This window comes from Macaca mulatta, chromosome 2 (genome assembly GCF_049350105.2).
Source record: "Macaca mulatta isolate MMU2019108-1 chromosome 2, T2T-MMU8v2.0, whole genome shotgun sequence".
Classification (NCBI taxonomy): Eukaryota; Metazoa; Chordata; class Mammalia; order Primates; family Cercopithecidae; genus Macaca; species Macaca mulatta.
In genome coordinates, this window is record NC_133407.1 from 9,074,743 (window position 1) to 9,096,833 (window position 22,091).

The window sequence follows — 22,091 nt, forward strand, 5'->3', positions numbered from 1 at the left end:
GTTGTGGAGTTAGTAGCAACTTGGTAACTATTGAAAGGAAAAAATGGAAAATCGTGTTCTTCCTTCCTGAGGGAAGTCCCCCAAAGAGCATGGAATTTTAAGGCTATATAGAGAAGCTTCTTGGTTTTTTGTCTCTCCACATAAGCAGTCAATGGTTGTCTGATAGTGAGATCTGAAACAGCCAATAGAAAGTCAAATATGGCCAACTAATAATAACCACAAAACATTTGCTACTTCTCCCTTGATAGATGGTGACTAATTGTTTCCGCCTTGAGCCTGGACTGGCCTTCGTGATTTGTCTGGCCAACAGAATGTGCCAGAGTGATAGCCTGGGGCTTGCAAGGTTAGAACATAAGAAGCTTTGCAAGTGGGGCTCCTGGAACATGATTCTCTGGAAATCTTCAGTTACCATGTAGGATCAACTACCTGAGATTTCCATGCCTGTAAGGCCACACAGAAAAGTACCCTTGTCAGACTCAACTAATTCCATTTTTCCAGTCATCATTGTCAAAGCAAAAGGCATGTGAATGAAACTGTCTAAGATACTCTAGACTGGCTATCACCAGTTAAATACTATTGAGTAACTTCAGTCAATGCCATGTAGAGCAGAAATATTGCTCAGCTGAGCCCATCCAGAAGTCCTGACCCACAAAATCAGGAAATATAATAAAATCGTTTTTGTTTTAAGTCACCTGGCTTTGGGGTAATTTGTTATTCAGTAAGAGATTAGTGGAACACCAAAGAAACAGGAAAGGGAGTAACTACAGTATTTTGTAATAGGCTATTTTTTCTTCAGTGAAATTACAACCTGAAATTTACAAGTCATGGCATCTTATCTAGTCCCTATTCTTAAGAAGGCCACAAGTCAACTGCCATTGCCCAAGTCCGTGACTGTTTGTTTTCTGTCTTTATAAGTTCAATAAACCTTCTGGGAGTACCATGTGCCACACGTTGCACTAGGCAGTGCCAGTGAGCTTACAGCCTCCTATGGAAGAAAAGTGAAAAAAAATAGGTAAGTACAATAGAGACAGTTGCCACAGTGGTTAACTACATGGGCTCTAAGTCAAACTACCAGGACTGAAATGACCACTGCAGCATTCATTAGCTGATGAAAATTGTTTTTAGCTTCTTATAGCTTCAATTTCTGCAGCTCTGAAATAGAGATACAGTAAGAAATTATGCGAGAGATTTCTTTAGAGAATTAAATGGGATAAGATTTGGAACAACTATTAATTATAAATGATTATTTGTGTAAATGATCATAACATACGCTATATGTAATTGGGACATACAAAAGGAGCAGTGGGAACATCAAGGAGGGATACGCTTAAGGCATGAAATTTTACAAGGGATTCAGGAACAGTGGAGCTAGCTGAGGTTCTGAATGTGCAGGAAAATAAACCCATGCTTTAAATAAGTATCTTCCTTTGTATGGCAAACTGCTGGCCCTTCCACAGTGTGGAAGGGGTCTGAAGTAGTCAACTTGCCACAGATGGCCATTTGGTTTCCAGGAGAAATGATGCCATATCAAGGGATCAGTGCTGGTCCCTTTTGCTGACACTGGATATTCAGAGGCAGCAATAGCTAAGCCAGTCCCAGTAACTCATAATCCATGCTGTTGAGCCTGGGCATAGAGTTTATCTCTGCCACTGTGGCCACTCCATTCGTATTCTGTTTGTGCCACCTCTGGAGTGGTTGATGACAAAGGCTGCCTAACTTCAACTAGTCAACTTTGTGCACTTAGTTGTTCAGTGCTTTTTTATTGGTGGATGATTTCTGGTGAGTGTTAATTTGTGATATAAAAATGTTTACACATTGTGCCCACCTCTATATATCCATCTAAATGCCATTATCCCATATCTTTTTTCCCCAGTTTTATTGACCAGACATATAGACCATTGGCCACTTCCCAGAAATGTGTGTGTGTGTGTGTGTATGTGTGTGTGTGTGTGTGTATGATATGTATTCTCCTTCAATCACATCTCCTTCCACATATAAGTTATAACCAGATTTGTTGCTCAATTCCATGCATTGGAAAATTTTTCTTCCCAACTCTCTTTCTGGGATATCATTAAAGGCAGGACACTCTATTTTTGGTTTGCACTCAAAAATCAAGCTGATCAATTGTAATCCAAGCTTGAGTTTTTTCCTCCTCTTTCAAGATCCCACATATGGTCATAGGTGCAAGCCAGGGAAAGGTCACTGGTACAACTACGGTGGTGACATAGAGATTTGGATTATATATTCCTTCAGTTTATTATGCCCTCTGGTCCTTCTCAGGCTCAATCCAAGATACATTATTTCCAACTTAAAATTAACTAGTGCTCAGCATACCTGCCTTTATTATTTGATTGGTATCTCAGAATCCAGTTCATAACTGATAGCTCCAGACTAATAATTATCTGATATTCTATGGTCAAACATCTTTCTCTACCAGGGACAGTATGCCAATAGCGGTTTTTCAAAAGGTAAGTAATGCTCTACTGCTGAAGGCATAGACAGTCTTGCTCCAGGATCACATGGGCTTGTGCTATAATTATCTACCTGAAGCTTTCCATAAGCCCCATACTGTAGCTTTTCCTACCAGTGACACCTGCAACATCATAAAGCCTACCAGATTATTTGGCCCAAGTGACAAAACATACTGTTCTGTGCACTGGATCTGCTGCAAAACCCTTTCCTGCTTCAGCCCACTCTCAAGGCTGAAAGCCATTCACATCACTCAGGATACAGGACAGAGTAGTATTCCTATATAGTATACCTAATTGTATAATGTTTTGTCTCTAGGACCCAAAGAAGCTCACCAAGTGCTATGCTTACTTCTTTGTGGGGTGTAAGATGTAAACAATTTTATTTTTTACTTTGGAGGGAATATTGTGCATAATTTTAACCAATATGAAATGAAGAAGATAAGGACAGCTGACGGGAAAGTAGGAGGAAGGAAGGAAAAGACAAAAGGAAGGACGGAAGGAAGGAAGGAAAGAAGGAAGGAAGGAAGGAAGGAAGGAAGGAAGGAAGGAAGGAAGGTGGGAGGCTAGCAAAAGATAACTTTTGCTAAACGTTATCAAATCTAGATAGTACGACACAAAGAAGGCATTAAGTAAATGTTTGTTGATTCATTTATCAAGACCCAAAGGAAGGAAGGAAGGAAGGAAGGTGGGTGGAAGGGAGGGAGGGAGGGAGGGAAGGAAGGAAGGAGGGAAGGAACGAAGAAGGAAAGGAAGGAAAATTGAAATTGTGAACTTTAAGGAAAGTTCAACAAGGGTGTCAGAAATCCTTGGACAAAAGTCACTCCTCAAGGAGCCCTCTCTGTCTGGAAATGGGCTTGCCTTAATGTCCCTGCAATGCTCAGTCATTGGCTAGGAGCAGTTGTGGGAAGTATAGCCTTAGTGCAAATGCTGGAATGAGTATCACACACAGCTAAAGCCCAGGTAAACTATGCTTACTACAGTCAGAAATTAGAAATAAAAAGTGCCTGTTATTGTTATGTTGGCTCAAATTGAGTTTAGAAATGGACACCAAGTCACATTAGCACCCTATGACTGCAAGTACCCACTCAGGCAGGAATTATTCCTATGTTAGTGGAGGAATCTGCCAAATCCCCTAGACTTGTTTCAACCAATCTCTACATCTTACTCAATTCTATTAGCTGTTGCATCACTGGTAGACAAGTAAAGGAAATGCTTTATGGAAATTTCGATCTAAAAAGGCAGGGTGGTATTTTTCACTACTTTCACATATGTTACCTGAAAATCGTTTCTAGAAACATTCCATGAATGGTCTGGGCTACAGAATAGGATTCAGAATACTTTTTCTATAAAGAGTCAGATAGTAAATAATTTCAGCTTTACAGGCCATATGGTCTCTGTTGCAAATACTCAACTCTCCCAGTATAGAATGAAAGCAGCTCTAGACAATATATAAGTAAACAGACAAGAGTGTGTTCCAAAAAAATAGGAGACTGACCATATTTAGTCCAAGGGGCCATAGTTTGTCTGTTCTTGTTATAGTGGAAAGGAACCAAGAATTGAGGCTCATGATTCCTGTTTTTAACTCTTCTAATTAGCCTAATGCCACTCTGGTAATGTTATTTTTCCTATGCTGTCCTCAGTTTTCCCACAAGTAGAATATGCTTGTGTTCACAGCACCTAGCACAGTGTCTGATGCATGGTAAACTATAAGGTTTGCTGAGTCAGCAAATGCATAACTACACGATAGCTTTTGGTTTAATAGTTGCCAGTTTTCTTCCAAATCAAATATTCTCTGAAAATGACAGCTAATCCAGGGAGTGAAATTTATCTCTCGACCTCTACAAATCATAAATTTTGCATATTCCCACGCTGATGAGATTAAATAAAAATGTAAAGAGTTTTAGTTATCTAAATCAAGCATGTATGGCCCACATTCAAGGGCATTGTTGAAGGGTTTGAGATGTCTCTCTAACCTTGTCAATCATTCTGACTCAAAGGAATCTCAAAAGAGAAAACAGAAAGTCCAGTTTGGAAATCAGCAAGATCGTATTCATGTATTCTTTGACTTTACACACGTTCTTGTTTGGTGATACAGACTTTATCATGTTTGCCATGAGCTACTAAGCAAATTCACCTCTCTTTCTCTCTTATGTAACAAGAAAGCTCTAACACCAGTCTTTTACGTTTGTGACAAGAAAGGAATAAGCCAAACATCAGATGAATTTTAAGAATTCTGCCACAAGTGTAAGAAAACAAAATTATGAAATGTGAGAATGGTAGGTACGATTTATAGATATAAGTCTTCTAATCCTCATTTTACATTGGGCAAATTAAAACTCAGAGTGACCTAAAAAATTATACGTCAGATCCAGTCCTGTCTCTCTTTAAAATCTTTCAGCGGTTTCCTAGTCCTTCATTCAGTCAACAGATGCTTATCTAGCATTTGAGTTGTAGAACTACCATGTGGGGTATATACTGAAGATTTAGTGCTGAATAAAGCATGCTTTTCTTTTTCTTGTGGAGCTTTCATTCTGACATGAATAAAAGTATTTAACAAATAATTTTAAAATAGTTGTAAACTTTGAAAAATGCAACCAAAAAAAAAAAAAAAAAAGAACAGAAGGGTTGTATAAAAGGGTGGGTCATGATTCAGACTGGCAGGTAGGGAGCACCTTTCATTTTAAGTTACAGTCTAAATGATCAATAGAGGTGTCCTAGACAAAGGATAGAAGTAAGAGTACCTGAGGAAGAAGGTATAATAGCATATGGGAAAGTTGTGAGACAAAAAAAGAATGAATTACTTTCTAGTAACCAAGTACAGTGTGCCAGGGTGAGGAGAAAAGTAGCATAAAATGGGTTTAGTGAGTTAGACTGGGAACAGATCATGTAAGACCTGAAGATCATATTAAGGACTGGAATGTATGAGAGTACTCTGATTCTCACTAAATATGATCTCCTACTTTGGCTAATTTGTGGAGTCTATTAGAAACAGGCAAAATACAAAGTGAGAACTTAGGTTAGACTAGCGTCATGGCAGAGGAGATGGACAGTCATGGAAATATTTGAGACATTTTTGCATCATCAGAGCTTGATGAATCATTGGAAAATATAACTTTTGCTAAATGTTATCAGATCTAGATAGGATGACACAAAGAAGGCATTAAGTAAATATTTGTTGATTCAATTATCAAGACCCAAAAAGGTGAAGTAAGATCGCATGGTCAAGAAAGCCAGAGCTCAACCCAGAACTTAGGTTTCCTGACTCTCATCCATGGACTCTTTCCTGCTTACTCTTATACCTCCAGGCCTTACCAACAGTAGAATTTTGGAATGTTAGTTCTCCTGTGCAAATGAAAATTTATACACGTTGATGTCAATGAGACCTGAGTTTAATTCCGTCATTTTTGGCTTGTTACTCGGGAACTTCTTTAATCTTTCAGTAAATTAATTTCCTCATATACAAATGGTGATATTTAGTACTGACTGAGTGAGTGCTAATGGCTAGACTCAGTTTTCGTGCGAAGAACCCAACAGTGAACAAAACTATCAAAATCACTTCATTTGTAGAATTTATTTTTTTGTCAAGGAAGTCATAAATGTGCTATTTATTGTCACTGCTCCATCCCTCTCCCTCATCTCATTAATGTAGGGGACTAGAAGCCTACATTTCTCTAACTCACTGGTCAGCTGGCATCTCTGTAAGTTCTACAAAAGAAGGGCATTTGTGGAAGATTGAAAAGCAGAAGACAGGAAAAAGTTTTTTGCTCTGTTTTTGGACGTGCCTCAGACAGTGACAATGGTAATGGCAACAAGCATTTTCAGATTCACGCCCGGGCAGCAGTCTCTAACGTACCATATCAACAAAGATCCACTTAGGAAAATAGGAGTCACTTAGACATTTCCAACAGATAATATTTATTGTAAGGATTCAATTATTTAAAATGTTGAAATAGCTGAAAGGTGAAAAGAGAAACAAGAAATTATCGAGAAGTAGGAACTGCCATCCCAAGAACTAGAAGGGCAAAAGAGGAAAATTTTGTCACCAGAATAAAGGTACCATCCATCTTAGCCATGTCTGTGAGACTGCAGCAGCACATGCTGCTGCTTCTGCTGCTTTATAGGAAACTAGAAGCCTCTACTCCTACTGGCACTGTAGGTGCCCCAGAGTCCAAAGTCTATTACCACTGTTGCCCCAAGCTAATTTCCAAGAGTGCTATGCCATCAAGACTTCAGGAGTCCCTGCTGCTCCTTCTGTTGGAATCTCACAGACTAGGCTGGTACCCTGGAGCCCCCAGTGACTGCCAAAGCTATTGGTGTGATCCAAGATAGGGATAGAAACAAAATAAAATGACTTCTCTTTTTCCTCCTGTCTTTCAGTCTCTTCACAGATCCTCTCAATGACACAATCTATCCAGAAGATAAGTAGTAAAGATGTCTGGGAAATGTGGCTTACAAGCTTCTAGCCTTCTGTCATTTAGAGGAACATGGGAGGCAGAGAAGGAGCAGCAAGCCAATAGACAAATAACTATTCCAGTACACAAAATGTATAAGTAAATTTTATGCTGACCAGGTGCCGTGACTCACGCCTGTATTCCCAGCACTTTGGGAGGCTGAGGCGGGCAGATCACAAAGTCAGGAGATCAAGACCAGCCTGGTCAATGTGGTGAAACCCCGTCTCTACTAAAAATACAAAAATTAGCTGGGCCTGGTGGTGGGTGCCTGTAGTCCCAGCTACTCAGGAGGCTGAGGCAGGAGAATCATTTGAACCCGAAAAGCGGAGATTGCAGTAAACTGAGATCTCACCATTGCACTCCAGCCTGGGTGACAGAGTGAGACTCCATTTCAAATATATATATATATATATATTATGTTAGAGGGTAGCAAGCAAGTACTATGGAAAATAAAGTAGGGGAGGAAGATGGAAATTGCTCTGATATGGAAGAAGGAACATTTTTAAATAAAATGATCCCTATGGGTGTCAGTGAAAACATGACATTTGAGTCAAGAGTGAAGCAGGTGATGGAAGAAGCCATGTGGATATCCTGGGAAAGAGTGCTCCAGGCAAAGAGAAGAGTAAAGGTAAGGGCCTTGCGGCTGAAGTTGGCCTGGAGCGTTGACAGAACAGCAAGAATGCCAGTGTGACCAGAGCCCAGTGAAGCAAAAGAATGTGCAGAAAGTCCAGAAGTCCAAAACAACAGGAAAGCAAAGAGGAAATGGGACTGCATCAGGCCTTAGAAGCCACTGTAAAGATTTATTCTTTCACTCTGAGTTAGAATGGAAGCTATATGTCAGTTTTTAAGCAGAAGAATAATAAGAACTGACTACTAGAATAATAATGTTCATCTCACAGAGTTACTATAAAAAGTATAGTGTTTAGAACATTGTAGGGAAGATAGTACAAAAGTTATTGTTAATCCACTTCTTATGAATACTAGACACTGTAAGTATACCTTCTGATGGAATTTGCTCTTGTCTGATCCCTTCAATACTCTTAATTATATAAATATCTCCTCCTTCTTCCAATTAAGGTTTGGTCATATTGCTGAATAATTCGACTGTGGAAGAGTTATGATACAGCAGTGAGAACTCCAATCCATCAGATAACTAGTAATCTTGTTCAGAAACTTATTAACTTATTCCCTCATCAGAAGCTTAGTAAACTGTCCTCAAATGTCCCTGTACCCTTTAACAGGCAGGCCCCAACCAGCTTGCTCACCCTTCATTGTAACCTCTCATTTATCCCAACAGCTATTTACATTAGTGTGTGCCTAGGCGTCTTTTTAGGCTCTGATCACATGCTAGAGGAATCAGATAATGCATTGTCATGATTCACAGGGACAAGTAGAAAATAATTCCAGACAGTCAACTTATCCAAGTAACCAAAGGTGTAAACACTAGGTCTTTTAAACCAGCTTCAACATAAAACAAGAATCAAAAGAGTGATGAATCATTAGGTCTTTAGACTAGAGTCTAGACCCTTTATCACCTCAGCCTACAACTATGACCAGTCCTTACTAGTCAGGTACTTTATAAATCATACAGATTTCTAAACTCTGCATTGCTTATTAACTTTGTCATTTTCTATGGGAAACAGGAATTGAGAAAGACGAAGGGAGAGAATGACAAATATCCTAAGAGTGAGTTCTGTAAGACTTTAAAAATATTTCTCAAAATTTAGCATGCTCCAGAATCATTTTTCAGGCTTGCTAAAATGCAGGATGCTAGGTCCCATCTCCAGGGTTTCAGATTCAGAATCTGGGACAGGAATCCAAAATTTGTATTTCAAACACATTTCAGGTTGATGTTGCTATTCTGGGGACCAAACTTTTGAAAACCACAGCTCTAAAGCACTGACCTTCAAAGAATTTGTTAGCATGTCTCAATATAATTTTGAAAATGTATGTACCTTTCTTTACATTTTTAAGTTGATATTTTAAATTTTTCAACATAAGTTGAAATAGCTGCAAAGTTAACAATTTTCAAAGTATTATAAATGTTGACATTTTAAATAAAGACTATTAGTTTTTAAATAAAACTTTTAAATGATTCTAATAGAATATAAATACCACAATGATTTAATCCGTAATCTCATCTTTCAAAAAATACATGAGTAAACTCGTTCTTAATACCATTTGGAAATATATCATTCTATTTTCTCCTTTCAATCATACATTCACCCCATTGCCCTTGTATTATTTTATTCTCTTGTAGTATACTTTTATCTATAAAAATTTTAATATGATTACTTATTTCTACTTGTCTGTAATAAAGCACACATACAAATTTAAACTTATTTTTAATGACCTGTGACCATAAGACACAAGTGCTAAAATGTTACTTCGGGATTAGGCTACTATAATGATTATTATTAAAAATAATTAAAGCAACGGATTAAAGTAAACTTTCTGATATCAATATATACATATTTTTGTATATTTAGTAGAGATGGGGTTTCACCGTGTTAGCCAGGATGGTCTCAATCTCCTGACCTCGTGATCCGCCCGCCTCAGCCTCCCAAAGTGCTGGGATTAGAGGTGTGAGCCACTGCACCTAGCCACTGATATCAATATTTTTAATGATTACTCCATTGGGATCCCTGAGAAATTTTATACCTTAGGTCCTGAGACCAAGGAAGATAAGAGACAGATTCCCCTCAGTTGTTAGTGAGAGTGCTGTCACAGTGAAAGAGATTGTAAGAACTGTGTGAGGTCCTCAAATCCTGGATTTTTCTTACAGAAAAAGAAGATATGTATATATTGAAAACCTAGAAATTATTTTCTTAAAATTTTGTATCATTCCTTTGTGTCCCTTATGCTGCTTTGTGTACCTCTAGGGATGATCAAGACTCCAGTTTGAAGATTACTTAGAGACTAAGGCGTTTGTTGGTTTCCGCTTTCTACATCTCACTGACATGGGATTCTACACGATTTTGAAATAAACACCTACTTCTTCTTCTTTATTCATAACAATAGTCACAACTAACATTTATATATCATTTTTCAATTTATGTCACCTTACTATACATTACCTCATTTTATCCTTACAAAAACCTATAGAAAGGTAGGCAAAGAAAACATTATTGTCCTTATTTCAAAGTGGGGAATTATTTTCCAAGAATATATTGCCTAGTGCCACACAGGTAGCAATAAAGCCTAGTTTCAAATTCCCCTCACTCTAGTTCCAGTTTTCCACTGAATTATACCAGACCTGGGGCTCACTTAGGAAATGACCAGATTGAATAACACAGGCTCACCTTCCTACTCAGGAATAGGAGCTGTTTGGATTTTCAAGGTGAGGGCCTTGAATGTTAGCTAATGAAGAACAACAGTTAAGCTGGAGACAGAACTGGTGAAATAAACAAAGGCTAGAAAGTAACTACCAGAAACAGAGAAGAGTCCAGAACCTTGCTGTTTCCTCATTATCCTTTGGGGAAGAGCTTTTCACCCCATCCTTTGGGAGATGATCCCAAAAGATTGACTTTGTAAACATTCCTCCCATTCCTGAAAGCAGTAATGTGAAAAGGGATGAGAGACACGTTAAGCACAGTTTGCAAGAACTGATGATGGCAAAGCTGTCTCACCCACAGTTAGTTTTGACGCTATAAAGCTTCAAAGTAATAGCCCTGTTCCCCCAAAACCAAACATCTTAACTTAAATATTGAGTATGAAGTGGGAGCATTGCATTAACATAATCTGTCACATGTGAAATTACTTTAGAATGTTTTCTTAGATCTTCTGCAAAAATATTTATTTCTGGGTCAACTTATGGTATTTCTGAAATATTTATTTGCTGTTTTTATTATATTCTATCATCAACTTCTCCAGCACAGGTCACTCAAGCAAACCTTTGGTGAGCATCTATTCTGGCCACAGGAAGGCTGATCTAACAAAAATGTGCGGATTGACATGGATGCCATGTGGGACCTCCTTTGATGCAAAGTCAAGGAGAGGGTTGATAAGGGCCTAGACAGTGGGTGATGCTTCAGTAGAAAGAAGAAGCTGACTGTAGCTGGCACTGTGTGATTAGAATATACAGGCATTTGTGGAAAAGATGTGGGAGAGCCCCATGTGAAGGGTATATACAGATCAGATGAATGAACTGAATGAAAGTGTGAATTACATTTAAAGTCACCATCTTGCCATGAGGAGCTTTACTTGCTATGGAATTGAGGAGTGATTCTCACACCATTTCAGGTGACTGTCTTTATTTCTGACTTCTGTCTCACCCAGGCAGCTTTGTGTGCTCCTCCTGTTCTGCGATGCTAGGAAAAGCAGTAAAAGCCTGTACTGTGTGCATGTGACACTCCTCGGAGGACAGAAACATTTCCACAGCATAGTGGAATACAGCCGTGGTTTTGTCTTGGGAAATTTGACTTTGTGTGTTGGTGCCACTATTTACCAAATGCCACCACAGCCAAAGTTCACAAGATAATAGTGAGGACAAAATAGATGCCAGAGAGTAAACAGTGAGGACAAAATAGATGCCAGAAAGAGTATTATTTGCATAGTACGCAACAGTCCAAATAATACTAATATTTTAACCCTTATGGTTTAATTTTTTATTTAGAAAGCAATACAAATACTTTGATAGAAAAGGAAAACTGAGCAATATAACACTAGGTTTGACTGAAATGAAAGTGTTTTTTTCATGTGGAATGAGTCTTGACAGGTCACCCCGTCAGCTCAATAGATTCTGTATAGCCAGAAACAGTAAACTACAAGTTTTCTAATTTAGGTCTCTTCAAAGGAGATTTACTTAGGAATTGTAACGTGACAAAATAGCAGCTCTGCTTTAGAGGACGCCAACAACATCACTGCTGGCTCCAAATAAATGGCTGCCATGGACAAGCACTCCCTGTCATTTCCTTTACTCAGCGTGCTTTTCTTTGCCTCCCCAGAGTCAAAACAATGGTAACTGAGAAGCTGGCATCAATGTGATTGACAGTAAGTATTCCAAGATAGCTAGTTGATTGATTGATGGACGATGATGAATGTTGTCTAAAAGAACAGAAAGCCGTTTCGTTTTTGAAACCATTCCAATTTGGACAACATAGGCCAAGAATCACACATTTCTAAATTTAACGAGCATGCCATTTTCAAATAAGCAAACAATGATCAAAATCCCCACCCACCAGGAATCACACACATTGATAAGTGTCAAAATAATTCAAACATCAGAAAGCTTCTTTTTCACCTGCCCAGATTCCACAAGTCCCAGTTGACGGAATGACAGTACAGAGAATACATGAATGCAGATTCTGCTAATGATAATCATAGCCAAACCGCATGCCTGTGCAGTAATTTTTCTTACTTTATCTTATTGCAAACCCTTTAGTTGGTGGCTAAGGAAGGTAATCTTCAAGATCACACAACCTAAAAGCTTCATTCTATAGTAAGTGGAGAAGATCAAAGCCTTACTAGGGAATGTCCCATGGCAAATTATTGGTGGAAACATGATGACCTTTGCCCTCATCCTTAACATTCAGTGTTTTTTTGATCTATGCCACTAAATCAGTAACAATCCCAACAGGACACAGATGTCCCACTCAGAATAGGTGGGTTTATTTTCAAAAAGAATAAACATAAGTGTGTAAGTGAACTGTAGGGGAAGAAAAAGAGATAGTATTTAAACTGGGTCTGACAGTGACAGTGCCCCACCGCAAGGTCCAGTGAAGCAAGAAATGAAAGAAAGAAATCTACAAAAAGAGACACCCACAGAAAGCGCTGCTGAAAAACAGCAGGTTGCCCTCTGTGAAGGGGCACAGCCAGCCTGAAATTTCACAGGAGTTGGGGACCAGAGAGATCAAGAGCCTCACCTCTGTTTCCTCCCAACGTCTGACCTCTCACTGGGGCTGACCACTAACTGAACCCAACTGGAAAGTAGAAGGCATGTTGACACAGTCCATGGAGTAATGCTCCTGGGGCAAAGAGCCAGTGGTATGTGAGTATGGAAGAGGAAATAGATGATATCTGGCACAAAGGCACACATTATGATTTCTCAATATATATTTTAATACATAAAAGCAAGAAAAAGACACAGGAAAAGATAGCAAAAAAGAAAGTGAGAGAACAGAATTTAACTCTAAGTCAAGCATTAAAATGCTATATGGAGGAACTTACGGGAATTTCCCATTGACCATCTGCTCTTGAATATGTGTGGGGGAATTCTAAGGGGCTTTAGGATGTAGGCACTAGAGTCAAAAACATTTAAAGTTGCAGCTGCAGTTTATTTTTATTTGGGCAACTTGTTACCCATATTTCAACCACTGGGAAAGCTTGCTGGCTGCACTGTCAGGGCTACAGAAGACCTTCTAAAACATAGTGTATTCATCATCTCCCAACAGTCCTGTAAGGTAACTGAACCAGGTATTTTTGCTTCCATTTTACAAACAAGGAAATAGGCCCAGACCAAAGAAATGGCAACTTAACGTTATCTCATTTGCACAGGTAGTGAGTGGCCTCAAAGCAGACTGATTTCAGGTTGAGGATCCTTTGCACTCTACCTCACACCTCCTCACGTATACATAGTCATAGCTTCAAGAAGTATGATATCACTTGTCTGAACTCAATCTCTGATACAGTCAGCTGTCATACATAGGCAACTCTCTGTACCCTTACAGTCTTTCACATGATTCTGTCAGGGCACTTGGGAGTTTGAGCTAGTGTTTTGTAGCTTGCAGGCACCATTTAGAAATCTAACAGAGAGCATTTTGGTGGTCACAATGACCAGGACATGCTGTAGAATTTAGTAGTTGGAGGCAGGGATTCTAAACATTTTCCAAAGTGTGGGTCAATATTGTACAATGAAATTGTCTTGCCCAAATATTTACCAAAATGCCTCTCATGAAGAAACACTTCAATTTAGATTGTTCCTCTAACAGTTAGCCAGGACGCTATCTAAATAAGTCCTTATTATACTTTAGTATATAGAATGTTCTCCTGAAGCATGTATAGAAAATGCAGATGACTTGGTCTCCTCTCTGAAAATGCTGATTCAGTATCTGAAGGTGTGGCCCAGAATCTACATTTTAAAATGTGTATTTCTTTACAGTAATTATACAGATAAGCTGTGGGAAACACTGGCCCAAGCTTATCAAGAGAGAGCACAACCCAAAGTTACTTACAAAATTAAAAATCTTCATTTCAAAGTTCTCTAACCTCTTCTTATTCATCTGTTCACTTACCAGTCTGCCTGTTGGCCCATCATTGGTCCATCCAATCTACATGCCCATTGAGTTCTGACACTGAGAACACATTTCTTGGTAACAGCTTTTCCTGGTCACGTCTCCTATCTTCTGTCCTTTGATTTTTAGACATGAATATCTGCAAAAATGTAGCAGGGATCAGAGATCGCTGTTTCCTAAAACTCCCCAGTTAATTTTAATATACATCCTAATTGGAGAAATAGCAGTTTAAATCTTTGCTCCTCAAAGCCTGGTCTGCAGACCAGTATTACATAAATCATTTGGGGATCTTGTTACAATGCAGATTTGGATTCATTAGGCACAGGGTGGGGCAGAGAGCCTGCATTTCTAACAAGCTTCTAGGTGATGCCAGGTGAGTGAGGCTCCTCTCCCGGTTTCTACCCCTGGACTCTGTACACGGGCTTTGATCCTCATTAACTTTGACTGCACCAAGCCTCCAAATCTCAGGGTCAAGAATATTGGCTACAGAAAGCCTCCCACCTAGCCCAGACCTGCAGGGGATTTGTTAAGGGACTGTGTGAGACTCCATACGCTAAGAAGTTTATGATTAATTTTATAGCAATGGAAAATTGTAGGAAGTCGCTACAGATTATCAAGCAGCCACATCTCTGATATGACAAAATGACAAGCTACCACCCCTGTTAACTGCCCCGCCCACTCTCTGAATATGTGTTATGTTTTTCTACCAGTATCAATATGATGATTGTCAAACATCTGGCTGCTGAAAGAATGGTCATGAAGGAAGAAAACTTTTGTCACTATCTCTCTGTTTTGTTTTCAGCACCCCAGCCAACCCCAAAAAACAACACTCTGCATCTTCGCTTCTTGGGAAGTTCTTGTGAGCTCTATCCTTAAACAGGATGAGGAGCTGTTCCTCTCTAAAACCATCTTTGCCTGGAAGAAATTATTAATTAATTATTCCCTGGAATCTAAGATCTGACTATAGTCACCATACTACCTATTATTTTATGTTCAACAGGGTATCTATAAATTCTGGGGACATGAATGATATTACATTATCAGTTTTATATATTGGGGATGTTCTTGACATGCATATATTATTAGGTATATATGCTTATGTTTCCAAACTTTATGGATGCACCATATTTTTTCATGCAAAGTCTCTTGTGGACTGTATATCACTAAAGTTCAGGGCTTTGTCTGACTTATTTTTCTAGTCTCAGCATCTAGCACAGCTCTCGGCACATTTTTGAAGTCCAGTATATGTTGTTAACTTTTTAAAAAATTACATAATTATAAATTTAGAATAGGAAACTTTATGTTTTTATAAAAAGGTTCCTTCAAAGTGGTCATCCTGCAGGCTGAGAAGCACAGGCCCTTCAAACGAGATTGGGTAAGAGCTTTATGCTGAGTGTATTGGCTAAACATACATATTCAACAGGTTACAAGAGGAGGTGAATATTCATGAAGGTGGTCCAGATGCATGTGTATTGAACAAACATGCATGTTACATATGACCCATGTTCATATGTAGAACAAAGAAAGAAAAAGATGGAAGGAAGGAAGGGGGGGGAGAGAGAGAGAGAGAGAGAGAGAGAAAGAAAGAAAGGAAGGAAGGAAGGAAGGAAGGAAGGAAGGAAGGAAGGAAGGAAGGAAGGAAGGAAGGAAGGAAGGAAGGAAGGAGGGAAGGAAGGAAGGGAGGGAAAGAAGGAAAGAAAAGAAACGAAGGAAGGAAGGAAAAGAAAGGAAAGAAAAGAAAGAAAAGGAAAGGATGGAAAGGAAAGGAAGGAAAGGAAGAGAAAGAAAAAGTTCACCTTGGAGTAGAGACAATATTTAAATGTATTATAATTAGTCCCTATCCATCGAAAGGTCTTTTGAGGACACAAAGGCATTCCAGTCAGTGCACAGCCTCTGTAAACCAACCAGAGCCAGTCCATGGTCAGTGGTCTTCTTATCAGAAGGAAGTTACTGAAATCAGTCACTTGTCAAATCAAAGCTATAGTTACAGCAGGAAAAACAGTGAGGTCAGCGAGTGTATGGTGGTGAGCTGTAAATTGTCTTAATATTGCTTTTTCAAGACCAGTGCTTGTTTAGATGCTAAAGAAAAACCTTTTGGCATGGTTAGAACATAGTTTATTCTTTAGTGCAGGGGTGTGACTTAACTCTTGCCTGGCATGGCCTTAGGTTCTGTTTATAACTTGATATTCTATTGTCATAAAGAGTCTGTTCTGTCAGTCTTATGATTTGTATTTTAACATTAATGCTGGTCAGTTATGCCTAAACTACAAAAAGGAAGGGGTATAACAGGCTATGTTTGACCTCCCGTCCCATCACGGGTCATGGTTGGAAACTCAATTTTTAGGTTTTTCTGGAATCCCTTGGCCAAGAGGGGGCCTGCTCAGATGGTGGGGGCTTAGGATTTTATTTTTTATTTACAAGGTCATCAAAATGAAATGTAAGTTGATTGCTTTTAATGATGCCTTTGTCAATAGATTCAACTGAAGAAATGATGGGGATACAGAACACAGATCCTATCAAGTGTCACTTCACATTTAGGTGCAGAAGAAGCCTTCCCATCGTCTTGGGCAGCAGCCTCCAGGCTCTTGTCTCCAGAAGTAACTTCGGTGTTAGGTTGTTTTGTGGCAGATGGATAGAGGCCTCTTCAGGATAGTTGTAAAGGGTAGTAGGCTACAGAGATGCTTGAAATATGATGCATTGCCCGGTAGTCAAAATTCCAACTTTGAAGTTAGAAGCCTAAGGCCTTTTACCCACAGATGCCAAAAAAGGATATAATCCCAGAAGGTCAGGCTGTCCCAATCCTTGTAAATGGATATACGTGAGAGGGTGTGGTCTCCCTCGCTGTCATTCATAACCTTTCACTTGGACAGGAAAAGCCTCTGTGAACATGTTAAAATAAAACTTCCCCCAGGCTAACCAATTGTAGGAGAAATGCCTGTGGGTAACCAAACCCAGAGTCACATCACTAGTAAAATGATTCAGTAAAATGAGTCAGTCTCTCGTTCCATTTCCACACCAAGGCAGAAGAGAACAGCCACCTGTGGGCTGTTAAGTCAGCACAGCGTCTGTGTAGCCAGAAAAAAATGCAAACACAAGGAATTCGCCTCCTTCCAGGAGTGCCCTTGTAGGTTGCACTCATCCTGCTGAGCTACATCCAGTTGCATCTCTAGGCAGGACAGCTGCAATTCCCAAGAATCTGAGTACTAACAAGTCCTTGAATCACCTGATTATGAAACTCATAAAGTGCTGAGATAGCACAGGGATGGGTTTTTTAATTCTATTGTACGAGTAATGTATGCTCAATGTAGAACAATTAAATACAAATAAGAAAAGAATCAAAGAAGAAAATAAAACCACCTGAAAGAAAAGCTCAAGTAACAATTTTAATGAACATTTTGGTGTATATCCTTTAAGATCTTATGCGTTATGTATGTATGTACGTATGTAACATATATACACAAAACTGTATATATAAAATCATATTTATATCAAATGTGAGATAATGTTATACATAGTTTTAAATCTGCCATTTTCATTCCACAATTATATATCATTAAAGTTATCTATGACAGTTAATAATATTTCATTAAATAATCGTTATGGTTGCTTAGGACTCTGTATCTATGTAAATAACTGATTCATTCTTATTAGACGTATAAGTTATTTTTTTAAATGTATTATAAACAAAGTTGTGGTAAATAATTTTCTTAGCTACATCTTTCCACATGTATTTCAATATTACCTTAAAATGAATTATTAAAGTAGAATTGTGAGGTCAAGAGACAAGAAGGGTCCTGCCAAAAAGCCCTCCAGAAACTGTGTGCCCATTTACTCCTATCAAATTATTTGAAAGTCCCTTTATTTCCCCACAATACGTTCTCCCAGACAACCATTTAAAAATCTTTAAATTTAAAAGGGAATATATCTTATTTGAATTTTCATTGTTTGATTACTGGTGAGGTTATTATTGTATTTTTTTTTGCCATTTGAATTTTCTTGTGAAATTTCTGTTCATGACTTTGGCCTGTTTATTCTTCATGGTATTATCATTTTCTCATAGATGTGTAAAAAATATACTTTAAAGCCAACAATCCTGTGAAATAGTTATTGAATATGTTTTCCTATTAATCTCTAGTTTTTAAACATTGTTAATAATTTTTTTTTTTTACTATAGAAGCACTGCTTTTTAATGTGGCAAATTCATCAATTTTATTCACATAGTTTCTGCCTTTGGTATTTTAACTTACGTAACAGAGTTCCTGCTGAAACTGAAAAACTAAAGCTAGAAAAACTACCATTTTAAAAGGTAGGTATTGCCTTATTTTGAAGAGATTCCCCCAGATACTGACTAGCTATGAAAATGCGAATAAAATATTCTTCTTCATTATTTACAGTTCATGGCCAAGTAAGTCCTATTACAGGGAAGTAAACTGGTAAGTGCAACCAAGTGACAGGAAGTTGCCAAGTGACAGGAAGTTGCCAAGACAAAGATGCTCAAGAAGAAAATCTCTGCATAGCATCTGGGCTTATAAACTGTGAAAGCAGCCTAATAATGTACTTCTGAATGTTTAGCTGCTGGCTCTTTTGTGAAAAAAAGGTGCATATTTTTATGTACATAGCTTATTATAAATTTTAATGATATAATATTTACATAGCACAAAATCATAGATAATAATAGAATGTACAATAGAATTCCATTATGAGTTTTTGTTAAACTCTTGTATAGCCAACCCATGGTTGCAATTGATGGGTGAATATAACTCCAGTATGAATATTGATCAGTATTGTTTAGTGAGTAAGACAAAAGTGAAACAACAAAAATATTCCTCAGAACTCTGGTTTGTCAATGACCCAAGCCGCTTAGGCATTGAATCAAAGAATAGTTTTCAAATACCGAAATAATATTTTCTCAGTTTTTGGTGCTATTCACAATATAACGAACAAAGACACAATGCAGTTTTAATCTGCATTATAAACACTTTCTCCATCACTTCCTTGTCAACAAAACAATAAATTAAGCCTTTATTTGTACTATTTGCTCATTTTTGTGTTGTAAATATTCCCACCATGGCTGATTTCAAGATGCTAACCTGCTGTCATGGAATGTGAGTTTGTAAGAGATGCAAACCTCAAGAGCACAGATCATAGTGGATGTAAGATGTGATGAGTTTAGAGTATCCATTGTCTCTACTTTTAATATCATTTAGCTCTAAATATATGTACTTTAATTTTTAATAATAGCTATGCTTGACCACTAGCTTGAAAGATTGCTGAATATCTAATTATGGGCTTTTATAGGGCATAGAAGTCAGTGGCAGCATCCGACATATGGAAACTGCATGTTCAATTTCAAGATTTTTGTTTCACAATTAATGTAAAACAATTTTTTTCTGCAACTTTTTTAGTCCTGAAGCTTTCAGAAAAGTTATATTGTTACTGAAGAGAACTGAGGGAAGATTCTGTGGTCGAGCTTGGAGTTCAGCAATAGAGTGTCTGCAATAATTCCCTAAAGTTGCTAATTTACAGACATCAAGAGGTGATCTGCTGAAAAAGAGAGTAGGACTGTGGAGCAAGATCCCATGAGGAAGGGAGCTCAGATTGCTGGATCGCATCATCATTCCCAGGAAATACCCACCATAGCCTGTAATGAGCTTGCTTTCCCTGCTATCCAACAGCAAATAAAGCTTAGGACCCATGCCCGAGAATTTGACTTTAAAAGGGAAGTACATACTTCCATGAACAGAAATTTATAACTTTAAATAACTTTATTGAGGTATCATTTATATACAATAAACTGCACATGTTTAAAGTGTACAATTTATTGAGTTTTGAGATATGTGTACATCCATTAACTATCACCACAGTCAACGTAATGACCATTTCCATCAATCCCCAAAGTTTCTTCAACCTTTGGAATTCCACCCTCCAGTCCCTTCCATGTTTGCCAGCCCCCATCCTTAGACAAACGCTGATCAATTTTCTGACAAGATAGATGAGTTTGCATTTTCTAGAATTTTGTATAAATAAGATTACACATTATGTACTCTTTTGTGTCTGTATTTTACTCAGCGTAATTATTTTGAAATTCATTTATTTTGCCAGATACATATATCAATAGCTTTATTTTTTGGAAGAGTATTTCAAATAGTATAGACATAACACAATTATTGTTTACCCATTTACCTATTGATGAACATTTGGGGTGATTCCAACTTTCATATTACAAATAAAGGTGAGATGAAGTTTGATGACAAATGCTTAATGAAGGTACACTTACACTTTGCTTAGGTAAATAAATATCTACCAGTGGAATGTCCGAGTTAGGCTATAGGTCTACATTTAAATATTTAAATTTTAAGAAACTGAAAACTATTTTCCAAAAAAGTTTGACCATTTTACACTCCCATCAAAAATGTATGAAAGTTTCAGTTGTTCCACATCCCTGTCAACATTAGCATGGTCAATCACTTTAATTTTAGCTGTTGTGATAGGTATGTAGCAGTGCTGGATTTTCATCTGGATCTACATTTTTCTTATGTCTAACAAGGGTAAGTTTCCTTTTCTGTGCTTATTTGCCATTCATACAACTCTGAGTTATATGTTCAAGTATTTCCCCCATTTTTGTCTTTGTTTATATAGTTTTTACTTTTAGGAATACAGTAGTCCCCTTTCCATGGTTTCAGTTACCTGCAGTCAATTGTGGTCTGAAATATTAAGTGGAAAATTCCAGAAATAAACAATTTATAGGTTTTCAATTATGCACCATTCTGAGCAGCATGTTCTGCTCTGTCCCACATAGAATGTGAATCATCCCTTTCTCCAGCATATTCACTGTGTAAAATACACACACTTAGTCATTTAGTAGCAGTCTGGGTTATCAGATAAAAAAAAACCATAGTATATATTGGGTTGGGTACTATCCCCTATTTTAGGCTTCCACTGGGGGTCCTGAAATATATCACTCATGGAAAATGGAAACTACTGTACATATTCTAGATACAAGTTTGGTATCAGATATGCAATTTGAAACTATCTTCTCACAGTCTGATTCCCGTTTTCCCACTTCCTTACCTGTGTCTTTCAGAGAGTAGAAGTTCTTAAGTCTAATTTATTTTTGTTGTTATTGTTTTATGGATTGTACTTCTGGTGTGATAACTAAGAAATCTTTGCCTTGCCCAAGATAATAAAGATTTCCTCTTGTGCTTTCTTCTAGCTTTATAGGTTTAAATTTTACCTAAAGAGATTTCAATGTTTGTGTTTGTTAGTATATAGAATATATAATGATTGATACAGTTGTTTAGGTTTTATGGTTAGGTCTCTGATCCATTTTGAGTTAATTTTTATATATGGTGTGAGGTATGGCTCTACATTCATTTTTGCATATGGATATCCAGTTCTTCCAACACCTTTTCTTGAAAAGACTATTCTTTTGCAACTATATTACTTCTGCACCTTTGTCAAAAATCAGTTGCCTGTATACATATGGGCCTATTACTGGAATCTGTTCTATTCTGTTGATTTATAAGGAGTTCAGCTCCAGGCCAAAATTCTGTGTGTGAGCCCTTAGGCCCAATCATAGGCAATTCAAGGCTTTGACTGGCAGGCCTTATGATGAGCGAACTTGTCCTCCCCTCACCAGACTTAGTGCACAAGCACTTTATTCCAGTCTGAATGGAATTTTAGTCAGACAGGCCCTTCTAGTCCTGTCATGTTCATGTGCCTATTGACATTATTCCTGGCACTTCCATTTAGAGGCTTCTTTATTAGGGCAAAGCTGAAGCACTTCCTACTCTACCTCATGAAAACCTACTTTATATGGGTGCCTGAGCTGAGGGACTACTTCTTACTCTGCTCATTACTTTCCCACTCCAATCTCTCCTCATCATCCAATCTTAGTAGTACAGGTTCACAAAAAGACAGGACTCTTCAGCAGTGAG

At 38.0% G+C, this 22,091-nt stretch overlaps 1 protein-coding gene across 3 annotated transcripts in view; it reads right to left on the bottom strand.

Moving 5' to 3' along the window:
* The window catches only part of TP63 (tumor protein p63), a 526,038-nt gene that overhangs the window by 320,232 nt on the left and 183,715 nt on the right, over window positions 1–22,091 (bottom strand). For all 3 annotated transcript variants that reach the window (XM_077991167.1, XM_077991177.1, XM_077991175.1), the window contains one exon: window positions 14,155–14,293. In XM_077991167.1, the coding sequence (XP_077847293.1) occupies window positions 14,155–14,177 (23 nt within the window). In that variant the 5' untranslated portion in view covers window positions 14,178–14,293. The remainder of the gene's footprint in view (window positions 1–14,154; window positions 14,294–22,091) is intronic.